This window comes from Pongo abelii, chromosome 1 (assembly GCF_028885655.2).
Source record: "Pongo abelii isolate AG06213 chromosome 1, NHGRI_mPonAbe1-v2.0_pri, whole genome shotgun sequence".
In the NCBI taxonomy this organism is placed as follows: Eukaryota; Metazoa; Chordata; class Mammalia; order Primates; family Hominidae; genus Pongo; species Pongo abelii.
The window spans coordinates 188,886,739-188,899,930 of NC_071985.2; the positions used below are offsets into that span (position 1 = coordinate 188,886,739).

Sequence of the window (13,192 nt, forward strand, 5' to 3'; positions counted from 1 at the left end):
AGGGAAGCATCTGACCCAGCTCTTCTGGCGATTTGCTGACCCCTTCCCAGTGGTCATCTGTCCCAGCTGCAACCCAGAGGTGCAGCCTGGCCACCTGGCATGCCCCAAACATTCTCCCTAGGAAGAGCAACTCTCCTGAAAGCCCAGTGTAGAGTCCCTGCCCACCCCAGTCCTAGAGCCCTTGGAAAGTAACCCCCCTCACCCCAGCCCTCCCCATTCCAGGCTGCCTTTGGCCTAGGTGGGCTCAGCTGATTTGATTGTTAGAACACAGGGTCTTCAATGATACATGCCTTTATAAAGACACAGAGTACAAAATACCATCTCCTACTCAGGGCTTTTGGGACCCAAGAATGGCTGTTCAAGTACATCAAAGATGAGAGCAAAGCAGAACATCCAGGAGCTGCTGTGAGCCATCAGGTTTCCTGCCTACCTGTGACTCTGCCCGACCACAGGGAAAGTCAAGGAAAGAGGGCAAAGCTAAGTCACTTATGGTCAGTGCCCAGGGTCCATCCCTGGGGTAAGCCAGAAGACAGGGCCAGTTGCCGCTCCACGCAGGCAGTTCTGGGCCCTCTCAGCCCTGTGGTGAGCATGTATACTTCGCCAACTCCAATCTGGGCTGAGTGGATAGGCTGGCAGGCTGGCCAAAGACTGTGTCACACAGGCAGGAATCTGGGCACAGGGGCAGCCTGAAGAGGACCATCAGGAAATGCACATGACAGGAGCCAGAGTGCTAAGGGGGTAATAAATATACAGATTCTAACACAAGACAGCAGACAATACTTATCTTCCCTTTTGTTGTAAAGTTTCCTTAATGAGGAAATGTTTATTTTAAAGGCCCTGGGAAACATCGCTGTAGACATTTCATATGTAAGGCACACGTGAACTATTTGTAATTGGTCCATAAATTTTAGCATTATTTCCCCGGACAATGAGCCCTGGGGACTGATTCAGGGAGTGACAATAAACAGGAGTTACCTCAGTCCCCTTCCTGGGGAATTATGCATCCTCCATGAATGGCTTCTCACAAAACACTTCTCCCATTTTCCAGAGCAAGTAAGTCAGTCCTGTGGAGTAAAGGCTGCTTGTTTTTCCATAGAGCACAACACCTCCCTCAGGAATCACCTGTGAAGCCAGGTGGATGGACAGGCAAGCAAACCAGAATCATCTATCAGGAAAGATGATGCTTGACCCAAATCGCTATATTTCTGTCTTAAAAAATGCGTGTTTAATCACAAAAGAAATCCTGCCTACCAGTACCCAGATTTAAGGAAAGAACATGTGTGCATTACACCATGTCTGCAGGCCTCTCTTTCCAGTGGGCTCACAAGTGGACATATCTGCATATTGATGTAGTGTGTGAGCAGGGGGTGGCTGCAACAGTAGAAACTGCCAGTGTTTCCATTATACAACTGATTTCTTAATGACCTAAAACTCAGTCATAAAAACTTCTGCTCTAAGTAAAGGACACACACCCCCATTCTCATCTCCCACCCCCACCCACCAACAAAACTCTAAAGCTAAATGCTTACTTCGGAGTTTGACTGCTGCACTTAATTAAAACATTTTAAAAATATTTTATGAAAAGATATTTATATGAAGAGAACTGAAAAATGAGTCAACCATATCAGCAATTAACTCTAAATTTTAAGAATAAATATATATACATATATACACAGATGTGTGTGTGTGTGTATATATCAACCATATATGGTTAATTTGGGCAATCTGGCGAAAGCACTGTATCCTATCACTCTGCTCGTCTGAACACTTTCTATCCTCTGTCTTTTCATATCCCCATCCCCCGTCACTGCCCCCATCTGCCCCTGAAGCTTTCTCTCCCTTTGGAAGCAGTCTTGTATACTGTCACTCGATTATCTGAGAAATATTACTTATTTCAAAACTGTTCTGTAGGGAGGACCTGAAAGGCATCTAGTGGGAATAATCAGGCCTTCTAACGGCCCTTAAATATGTATTTACATAAAACAGACCATAAATATTCCGACACACGTCGGCATATGACAGGAGCCAAGAAAGCTGCTGCAGACTTTGTCTTAGTGCCTCTTCAACCCTTCCTTACAGAAAAATACTTCTCCTGCCTTCCAAAAATTCTCAATCAAAAGCACAAATGCTATCTAGTATGACCCAGTGAGGGATGTGCTAACCACCTAAGGTAAGGAAGGGAGGAAAGAGCACAAATCCAGGGTGACCACAGGGTAGCACAGCCTCCTTTTCACTTTGCACCTTTGTTTCTTATTAAAGATTAGTCACAAATGCAACTCTGGATAATAACGTGGGTGTACAAACACCCTCCCCTCACAGACACTCCTATAGGTTTTATGCTTGTGTACAAGAAAAAAAAAAAGGAGAACACAAGGTACTCTATAAGGGAAGAATATTTTAAATGAATAAAAGAGGAAAGGACTCCAATTTATATAACACTGCATTGGAAATAAAGAAGTTTCCCCACCCTTCTGATCAGAATCTCATTAATTTCAAGGTCAGAATTCCATTTCACTTTGGGAGACAGACTCATTTAATTTTTCTCCACCCAGGCGTATTCCTGTGTGAGGGATCCATCTCCATGGGGGATGCCACCACCACACAATGCAAACCAGGCAAACAGAAGAGTTATGGCTTTGACACTCAGAGGGGAATGGATATCCACGTCTATGAGTTCTGACTTGACTAACAAGCTTCCTCCTGCTCTGGAGTCGGATACAGGTTTGGGCTAAAAAGATAGAAAAATAGAGACAAGCTGGATCTGTTAGGTAAGAAGAAAGAGATCTCAATCTCCAGATGTTACTTTGTGGCATATTAGTTATGAGAAGATTTCATTTTCAACTTGTATTTGGAGAAAAAAAAGGGCGGAATCTGTCACACCCTAACACAAGGCAGTTTTGGCTGGGGGTCACATTATAACTAGCCTTGATCACTTGCACATCACTGGACAAAAGAAAACTAAAAATAAAATCAAACGAACCAACATAATGCCGATACCTGTTCAGCAGGTATATCCAAGAAGCAGGATCACAAGACACACAAGTCAACAGAAAGTGAAAAGGTGAAAGAGAACCAAAGCCAAAGTGAGCGAGCAACACTAGCAGTAGTGCTGTCAGCCAGCAGCCTTTTCCCTTAAGTGGGGAGGTCTCCGGCTTACAGATGCTGACATAAAAGACACACTTGCAACATATTTCAAAACCAAAGAGCGATGGATTTACAAGGCAGGTTGATTTTATGATGACTTTTATTGAAAAGGTACACTGGGTTTAGGCAGATGCCTTTTAGCGCAGGAAAGTTAACACAGTGCCTAATTCAAGGAGACAGCCTGAGGAAGCAGTGGCGACAGGGGAGAGAGCTGCAATGTCTCTATTACTCTCCTCGGCATCATAAAGAGGAGGGAAAAAAAGTGGTATTCGTGTTAGTAGTTATAGAGAGGACGGGAGCATGAAAAAATAGAGAAAAGGGGAAGGCAAACCTCAGATGTAGTTTTCTTAAGAAAATAAAATGAAGCAAATCTGAGAACAAAGGGTTGCGTGGAAAAAACACCCTCAGTTCATAAATTCTCACCAGGCTTGAAGAAAACTGCTCTGTCTACCCACAGCCCAAAAGCTTCAAAACACAATTATTTTCTGATTATATTAGAGCAAAAGATTGCAGGGTTCAGCACTCCTAGTCTACAAGTTCCAAATAAAGGTTTAGTTCCAGCTATGAGTAAGTGTAGCCAGAGCCCAACAAGGCACTTGGAGAACATGAGAAAAAGCTGTTTCATAAGCAGAAATTAATAATAGTTGTGAACATCAAATATGGAGCAGTCACACAGGTCAACCGTGTCTAGTCCTAAAAGTGAGCCCCAGGATAAGCATCCAGCAAACCTGTGAAATCCCAAGAGAAGTCGGCTTTCTAGCCTTGCGATCGCAAGGAAAACACAGCTGTTTGAAATGCTTTATGGTGATTGACGACACCTTTGTCCTTCTCTGAAAAATAGCCTCATGTGGACAAGGGCTGAGAGTTGTGAAAATAGAATCACGTGGAGTCTGCTAGATGTGATACAATGGAAAAGCTAAAAAATAACACTAAGATCAGACAAACATAATGAGGACAGCAAAGAGAGGAGGGGTGGACATGTTTCTTTAGGCCCCCCATATTCCCTAGGAGCCGACACTTCTTAATGAAATGACATTCACTCCAGTACATCGGTGGCACCCCTCTTCACTCAAGTCCTCAGAGAATAAGCCCACTAGAGTCTGAAGAGAAAGGCTGTGCTGGGGCCAGCTTGCCTCTGGCTACTTTCAGAAAAACATTTCAAGAACTATCAGTGCTCACTGATGAGAGACAAGCAAAGGTTAGCACTCCACAGCTAGTGAAAGGGAAGTAGTTGGCCCTTCCCATTACTAGGAGCATGCAAAACGCCACCGACCTGTTGAACATCACGGTGAGGCAGGGCTTACTGGGGGTAAGGGAAGGCTCGAACCAAAGTACTTACATCTGTCATTCCGATCCTCTGGGCTAGATGAGGCTTCCCGATCAGAAATGAGGCCAGAGACAGCAAAAATCTTCTTCCCAGTGTCATCAACCTTTAGTGAACCGGGGGAGCTAGATGGCAGCTGTGTCCCAAAGTCATATTCCTTGCCATCTGCATCTGAGAAGCGCAAGTGGGGAGACTCTGTGTCATGGCAGTTCTTAAGTCGCTTGGCCGGCGTAAAGGCTGACTGATAGCTCTCCCGGTCCTCAGTGGAGGCAAAGGGCCGGAAAGCCCCCACACCACTATGATTCAGCATACTGATTGGGGTGCAATCTAGATTTGGGGGAGCAAATTGAGGGTGGAGGTGTAGTAGAGAAGGGGGGAAATCACGATTAGCAAAAGTGCCTGGCACCCCACCTTGCCGATGGTACATAGAGGCAAAGGTATAGGAACCATTGGTGAAAGGAATATGCACGTCCTTGTCAACTGAGACAGGTACACCAAAGGGTCGTGGCTGCTGACAAGGGATGGAAGCATCACGGCTGGCCTCAGCCGTGGATGCCAGGACCATCAGTGCTGGGGATGCCAGAGGGTTGGGAAGGTAGGATGAGTTCTCCATCTTGAAGGCTGCCCGGTGTAAGTCCATCGGAGTCTCTTTCTGTGGCTGGCGCTACACAAGAAGCAGTCTTCCCTGGGAGGGAGGCCAAGCGGCACCTTGGGTCAGGGCAGGGAATATTACTGGGGAATCATTCCCTCCTAAGACCTGTAGAAACAGCAAAGAGAAAAAAAGAAGGGGGAGGAAAGTCAGGGGGAGGAAAAAAAGGGAAACCCCAAGTGATCGAAACACCATCCTTCTGGCTTACAGATGCTCGGGCAAGAGACACCACAGGCTTTAGGAGCCAGTGGGCAGCAGCATCAGACCATTTTCATTCAGGAAAATCAATAGACAACTTACTGTGATGTACGTGTAAGCTGACTTTGGTCCCTACACGTTCCGGGTGAAATGCGCCTGAGCCGAGCAAAGAAAAAAATATCATAAAACCTCCAAATACGATATTCCCTGAACAAATGAGCTTTGGAAAGCCAAGCCATCCAGTAGATTAAGTGGGGGTCTATGTTTTAAAGTGCTTCCACCTGCATCCACCACTTATGGCAGGCCTGATGTTCAGAGACCACATCCTACCTATATGATTCCCCACATATGCATCCTCTCTTCATCTCCCCTAACAACACCATGATACCGAAATATCCCTAATTCAAGTTCATCTAGACCAGGAACACTTGTACATATTAGTTAGTACAAAGTATACACGTGGATAAAAGATACACATTGGCACATACATACACACACATCTTCATGTATCATCTAAGACTGTTTCCAGAAAAAAGTGCTATGTGAACAAACAGCATTAACATTTATTTTGATGCACACCCCTCTCTAATCACATGGGCTTTCTATTTCTCTTTTCTGAGAAGGAACAAAACCTTCATCAATAAAATGCCTGGCGTCTCTGACAACATTTAAAACCATAATGGGCGCCTTTGGCATACGCTCTCTAGAAGCATCTGTCTTCTAAGGGCAGCAAAGAACAGAACGGTAATTTTAGTTACTAATGCACTCACTCTTAAGTAGATTTGTAAACTGCCTTGGATTTGCCATTAACATTTAGAACAAAATGTTAACAAAATTTCTGACTTATTTTGCTCTGCTTATTGGCCCAGTCAGAGCTGATGCCCAATAAAGGCCCCCGGAACAAACTGGAGTTCGGAGAGACTTCTTTCAGTTTCCCTTGTAAATTTAGGTTGTACATTTTCATAGTCGCTGGTTCCATTCCAAAGTGTATTTTGAGTGGGGGCTGGGAGAAGGGCTATATATCAAAAGCCAGGACAACATAAGATGAATACCAGGACTTATTAGTGTCAAAAATATACGTGAAATAGAAACTTAATGAAACTCAAAGCATAACCAAAAGGCCACCACGGCTGCTACAAATTATACCTTTAAATTGAGAGTCATATCAGAAATAAAATCTACCTCGTCCCTTTTAAAAAGCCCACCTGGAGTATCTTTGGTATTCCCTCAAACAGAGGAACATCAGTTAAACGGTAGATGAATCCTCCTGGCTTAATGCAGTGCAAAGAGAGTATTTCCTTCTCCCATCCTGTAGCAGACATGTCAATGACTGTTATTAATTGGGAAGATGAGTGGACACCATCAGACTGCTTCCTCATTTGGCATCTTTCCTTATAGACATCATTGCTAAATTACCAGATTATGTATCTCACATTAACGGATTTTTCTCTCTTCCAAATTTTAAATAACTTTCCTGTCAAGTTATAGCAGTGCAGGGAATGATCTGCCAAGGACAGCCAGTTAGGCTGACAAGTCTGGGAATCCTGTTCTTGGCTGTTTTCTAGTCAGATTAATGGTCATACAACATGGACGCTCTGAAAGTGGGTCTAGGGCTGTTCCAAGAGTTCTAAGCAGCTCTTCACAACAGAAATAGCTACTTGTCTATCAACAAGCAATATTATATGAGGCAAACTGGAGAAAAGAAATGTGAAGGGAGGAATGTTTCCCCCTCAAAATACGACCCCCCCCCCGCAGGATTCACTTGCTATTTTTACTTCCTAGATCACCTCATTATCTTAAATGAGTTTCATAAATTAGGAATCTGGTGACAGCACCGGACACTCCAACAGAACCCGGTGAATCACTCAACCCTGGTTATTCATTTGAAAACTTCATTACACTGAAAATAAATCAACAATATTTTTCCAGGCCACATCTTTTACTTCATTGCGTGGGCGTTGGTCTCCATGGGGGAGGGGGGAATACTTTTTTTCTTTTCCCTTTTCTTTCTTACCCTCTCCTCACATTAACAACTTATATAGATGAGGCTTCAGCTGACCACAGTCATTATGAAAATCTATAGTTAATACACTCCCAATGTCAAAATGTCATGGGTTTAAACACAGAACCCAAAATAAGAAAACTAACTGACCCTCTTAATTAAAAAAATATGGATTGTAAGATAATCAGCTTGATGGAGCATTTGGGTGACTGTGAAGAACCCGGCAAAGGGAAAGTAAGTAACTGTTACTTTTCTGCCTCTATGCTGATTTTTTTTAATTTAGCACTTCGTGCAAATCCAGATTAAAATAACTCCAGCTATTGATCCGAGCAGTGGAATTGACATTAATTTTAGTTCACTTCTCACTTTGCAAAGGGATCAATAGGAAGTAATAACAGCTGACATCCCCGCTGAAAGGAGGAGAAAGAAGGGCTGAAGACAGAAATCGAAAAGCAACCAAATAAATCATCAGCTACTTTTCCACGGCATCAGACAAACTCCAAACAGATTGCAAAAAGTCTTTGTTGAATTAACTAAACAAGGAGGAGGGATCAATCCACGAAGCTAAATAAATTGTCTGGCAGGCAGTGAGGTTGGACGGAGGGACCAACAAATATTGAGTTAAAATTTCAAATCCTTGACGTGATGGGTTTTGTTCAGTTCCGTATCTGTGGGAGTTTGTTTCTTAAATCACACTCCCGACCCTGGTTTAAAGTGATTGCAAAACGCCAGCTATCTGAATAATTAGTGAGATTACTAATTGCGTGGTTAAACACGCCAGAACCAAGACAAATGAAACGAAGACGCCCGCGTTTGGAACGTGAAAATGTCTGAGGCTGGGCTGATGCGCAGCGCTCCGCGCTGTGCGGAGCGAACTAGCCACTTTCGCACAGAAAAACCGAAAGCCCAAGAGAAAGTCTCAGAGAGTAGGTAATCTCCCATCCCATCCTCTGCCCATCCCGGTCCAGGGTCTGGGCTTCCTGACCCGCGCCCGGATCGGCGTAGAAGTAAGCGGTGCTACTGCCGCCGCCGTAGCTGAGAGCCAAACCCATTTGCAAATGACTGCCACAAAGAAAGCTGCAAAGGGCTCTTTCCCAGAGCCGAGCTCAGAGCGCCCACCAAACTACGGCTCTGCTGGCAATTAAAATGCACACACAACACTCCTCTGCTTATTACAACAGGTGACATTTTTGTGGTCTCTGAACCGTTTCCAAAAGCCAGGAATTAAAATAATAGAACAAATTAAACGATATTTTTCCTTTGCATAAATAAACTTTTAAAAAATTAACAGGGAACTTAAAAAGCAAAGAACAATGGGAAATGAGGCAGAGTAGTGGGGGGTTGTTAAGAACGCAGGAAATAATTTTTTTTTTTTTTTAAGTTCACAGACTTCTTCGCTTGAAGAGAATTCCCGCACACCAAATGCCCAGGGGGTATTTGGAAACACCGCTCTAACAGAAATTTTACCACCATATGCGAGAGCTCAGGGAACATAAGGCTAACACAGTTCCCGGGCTAGGGCCGACGCCTGTGTTTCAGGCATGGCCGGGTATCGGTCCCAGATTTGGACTAGGGTTCAGGCCCAGCTTGGCCAAAGGGTGCGAATCCGAGACAGCCCGGGCTAGTCCGAGAGTGCGGGGTCGCTGGGATACCGGCTCAGCGAGCGGGTGCATTATTCAGCTCGGAAGAGTCTCGGCTGGGAAAAAAAAAATTAACTCTTTTAGGGAAAACGGGGGAAGAAGAGGTGAAGGCGAAACCTACATAAACTTGGGCCCAACGCGGAGCCGAGCCCACTACTCTTTGGCCTGACCTCTCCCTCCGGCTCTCGGTTGCCTTTGTATATAGAATACTCTAGGTCCCAACAACCTCCGCACGAAACAATCTGCGCCTAACTTTGGGCAACCAAGGCGCCAGTCCGGGAAGAACCGACACGTGCAAGGGCCCCTGGTCCGCAGCCGCGCGGGGCCCGCGGGGCAGGGGCTCAGAGCTGCCAGCCTTCGACCAAAGTCCAAGGACCTCCAGCTCCCAAGCAGCCCCGCCCCGGGGGTCACGCCGGTCCCGCCGCCGCGCGCGCCACCGCTTCAGCGGGCAGCCGCGGGCTCCTCCACTCCCGCTTCTCCTGCAAATGCGGACCGGCGCGGGGCTGCCGGGCCTTTCCAGCTCCTAGACTGCGGATGCGCGGTGCGAGAGGGAGGGATCTGCGGCCCGCACCGCGGCCGTCCGGCCGCCGCACACCGCGCGGCTCGCAGAACAGGTGTGTGTCCCCGCTCGCTCCGCGCCGGCCCCGGCCCTGTCGGCCACCAGCGGCGCGACGCGGCGCCGCCCCGTCCTCGGCCTTGCCCAGCCTCGCCTCGAAGCGCAGCCAGCGAACTCACGCCACTTTTGCCGGGTCTCTGCGGGCCAGGGGGGATCGGCACGGAAGACGCCAGCACCGCTTTTCCTCGACGCTCTTTCTGCCTTTCCCCCCTCTGCTCATTCCCCTTTGCAGGAAGAGCCCGCGAGACGGAAAGAGGAGGAGGCCAGGCAAGGCAAAGCCCCCCTGCCCATTCTGCTCCCCCCAGTCCCCTCGCTGCTTCCTCACTGCCGCCCTTTTTTCTCTTTATTTTTCCTTTCTCTCCCCTTTGCCCCTCAAGCCGAGTCCGGAGCGGAGGCGAGAGGCAAGACGTGGCTGCTGGGCGTCGTGGGCAGCTAGCGCCGTGCTCTCCCCTTCGGCGGCTCTCCCCTTCGGGGCAGTGGGCCGGCGCAGACCCCAGATGACCCGGGCCGGCCAGGCAGGGCTGTGCCCCCACACCTATGGCCCGGACCCCATGCACCCACCCAGTGCGACGCGCGCCTGGCTCAGGGCCGGAACACGGGCTCTCCGCTGGAGCTGCATCCACGACCCGAGAATGCAGAGTGTGCTTAACGGGAAGCGAGAGCTTTTCCCTTGCCTCCTGGCTGCCCTAGTCCCCGCTACTTCGGAACTCCTGCGCGCCCTCGCCAGCTGGGGTCGACCTGGGCCGCGAGCTCTCGGAGAAGCTCCTGGACTGGGGGATGAACCGGGCATCCCCTCGGATGGCCTCACCACCGTGGGCGGCCTCGCCCGGGGGGCCACACGGAAGCTCTCCGCCCAAGTTTGTTGTGCCGTGGAAGAAAAGGCTTTCTCTTACAAAGCACAAAGGCGAAACGCCCAGGCCGAGCCCTGAAAAGCCCCGGGTTGTGGGGCGGGGGTGGGGTGGGGGAGGCCGGAGGCTCCGGAGTGCGGTGGCGGGGCTGGGTTCCGGGCAGAGAAGGTCGCTCGGCCCGGGCTGACAAGCGCGGCGGCAGTGGCCGCAGGACCGCAGCGACCGGCGTGCTCACTGAAAAGTTTTGTTCTCAAGTCAGAAGAAAAAATTGTTACTCAGTTTAAGGCAGGTCTAAGATAAAAATAAAACTACAAATAGAGTAAGGCGCCCTCGTCTCCACGATCGTTCTCCCGCCTTACTCAGTAGAACCGCTGGGAGAGGGGGTCCCGACCCCGAAAATCCCGGGAGATCCCACGTGTCGGGCTACTCTACGGCCAGGCCGGTCCAGCCCAGCGGAGTGGGGAGTTTACCGGTGGCGTTTAGAACGGTCCGCCTCTATGCTAGCACCTGCCTCCTTCCTGCCCGCAGAGGATCCCTCCATCCTACCCCACCTCCCTCCCTCCACACCCTTCACACCCGCCCCCGCTAGGAAAAAGTCAGTCGAGCACTCGGGGTCCAGGGCTAAACAGCCACTCGCCGGGTATCCCGCGGAGCCGGCTGTGTGTGGGGTGGAGGCTGTCGGGGTCGTTTCTCATTCGGATTGCCCCTTCTCCATCCGCCCGCCGCCTCGGGCTCCCCACTGAGTACCACCCAGCCCTGGCCTCGCCGGAAATCAACGCGGGGTACACAGGGGAACCCGGAAATCACCGGGGGGTGCACCAGGGAGCCCAGCGAGAAGGCATTCTCGCGATCGACCCGAACAAAGTGGGAATGGGGCTTATTAAAAGACGGAGAAAAGTCCTGCTCCCTTCCCTTACAGTGCCCTCACCCTCCCTACTTGTCCAATTCCCGCGTCTGGTCCCTCCCCCTTGCACCTCCCCCCCTCCCCAAATAAAACACATTAAGGAAAACTCAAGACGGAAAGTTTGAGCGAGGCAGCGCACGGAGCGCGCAGGGCGCCAATGCCGAGAGGCTCCGTTGCGATGATCCAAGACGCGCCAGTCCGAGTCCCAGTCCCTGCCCCCGTCCAGAGGGAACCGCCCGAATCCCTAGGAAACGGACCCGGAAAGTTAGCCACGTTCCTGAACAAGCCGGCCGCCCTCGCACCCACCCCCCTTGGGTACGCACACACGTCCACACCCCTTTCTGATCTCCATACTTGCCGTGGAAATTCCTTGGGAGAACGGTCGCACTTTTCAGGACACGGAGAGAAGCAGGCGGAGAGTGTGGTGCATGAAAAGTCCCGGGTTCGCAGAGCCGGCGGAGGCAGCGGCGGCGGCGGCGGCGGCAGCGGCAGCAGCAGCAGTAGGCGGCTGGCCCCGGGTTTGTGTTCGCGAGCTGCCTGGGATTGCATGTACAGATCAAGAGACTCGGTTGGCGTGAGAGAAGGAGCAGTGCTGCCTCTCAGCGCTGGATCTAATCAGTGAATGAGCCTCCACTCTCCCAGGGACTCGGAGACACACACACGCGCGCACACACACACGCACGCACACATTCTCTCACACTCACACACATACAGGCACTCTGAGCACTGAATACATTAGGGCACTAAGGGACTCTGGGAAATGAAGTCCAGACCCAGGGCACTCCTGGAGAACAGACCTACTGGCCCTCACCAAAGAGCTTGGAAGTCTTGGGGTCGCGAGCCATTGTGAACTAAAGAGAGCGTTGGCTTTTGTTTACATCCCTCCTCCCCCACCCGCAAAGGTCTCAGTGAATGGTTTGGTGCTTGTTCTTCTTCCTTTCCTGAACCAAAAGGGACCAAGAGTAAATGGGCAAAGCTTGAAGACTGACATCCACTGCTGCTTAAATGACCCCCAAATCCTGGGTCCCTCAAAATCTCTGCCTTTTTCCAGAAAAATCTTACCTGCTGCTTTGTTCCTGGAATGCTTCTCTGGGTCTTTGACTATAATAATAAATAATAAATGAATATTAATAAAACTGTAATTTTTGAAGAAGGTGAAGGCCTAATTTAGCATCCAGATGTGAGAATAAAATTTTTTATTAGTGTTTTATTGATGTTTATATTACAGTTCATTCTTTTCAGATCATTTCATATCATCCTATAATTCATCAAACACAGAAAGATAAACAGGGGAAATGGATAGAGAACTAACATTCCTGAGTGCTTTCTAGGAGCCCGGTTATGGGACTAAATGCCTTTACATAATTTCATTTACTCCTAAGATTAATTCTGGAGATAATATTACCACTAGTTTATAGAAGAGGAAACTGGAGTTGAAAGGGTTTTGTAATTTGCCCATGAAAACGTGGTTAACAAGTCTTGGATAGCAGGTAGTTCTAGTTCTGAAAGCAAAGTTCAACCAAAATCAAATCCTGGTTTAAGAAGTCATTCCTGGCCGGGCGCGGTGGCTCACGCCTGCAATACCAACACTTTGGGAGGCTGAGGCGGGCGGAACAAGAGGTCGGGAGTTCGAGACCAGCCTGACAAACATGGTGAAACCCTGTCTCTACTAAAAATACAAAAAGTAGCCGGGCGTGGTGGCATGCACCTGTAATCCCAGCTACTCAGGAGGCCAAGGCAGGAGAATCGCTTGAACCCAGGAGGCGGAAGTTGCAGTGAGCCGAGATCACGCCATTGCACTCCAGCCTAGGTGACGAAAAAAAAAAAAGTCATTCCTTTGTTTTGTGGTTAAGTGTCTAAAACCTCA

At 48.9% G+C, this 13,192-nt stretch overlaps 1 protein-coding gene across 9 annotated transcripts in view; it reads right to left on the reverse strand.

Annotated features, from left to right (window-relative positions):
* The window catches only part of RNF220 (ring finger protein 220), a 248,549-nt gene extending 236,505 nt beyond the window's left edge, over nucleotides 1-12,044 (reverse strand). For 4 of the 9 annotated variants that reach the window (XM_063726152.1, XM_054555944.2, XM_054555981.2 and 1 more), the window contains exons 1-2: nucleotides 11,684-11,826; nucleotides 4,484-5,225 (exon numbers count right to left, since the gene is read on the reverse strand). In XM_063726152.1, the coding sequence (XP_063582222.1) occupies nucleotides 4,484-5,108 (625 nt within the window). In that variant the 5' untranslated portion in view covers nucleotides 5,109-5,225; nucleotides 11,684-11,826. Of the gene's footprint in view, nucleotides 1-4,483; nucleotides 5,226-11,679 lie in introns of all 9 variants that reach the window. The other 5 variants (XM_054555844.1, XM_054555808.1, NM_001377028.1 and 2 more) reach the window with 4 other exon arrangements.
* Between the last annotated feature and the right edge of the window lie 1,148 nt (nucleotides 12,045-13,192).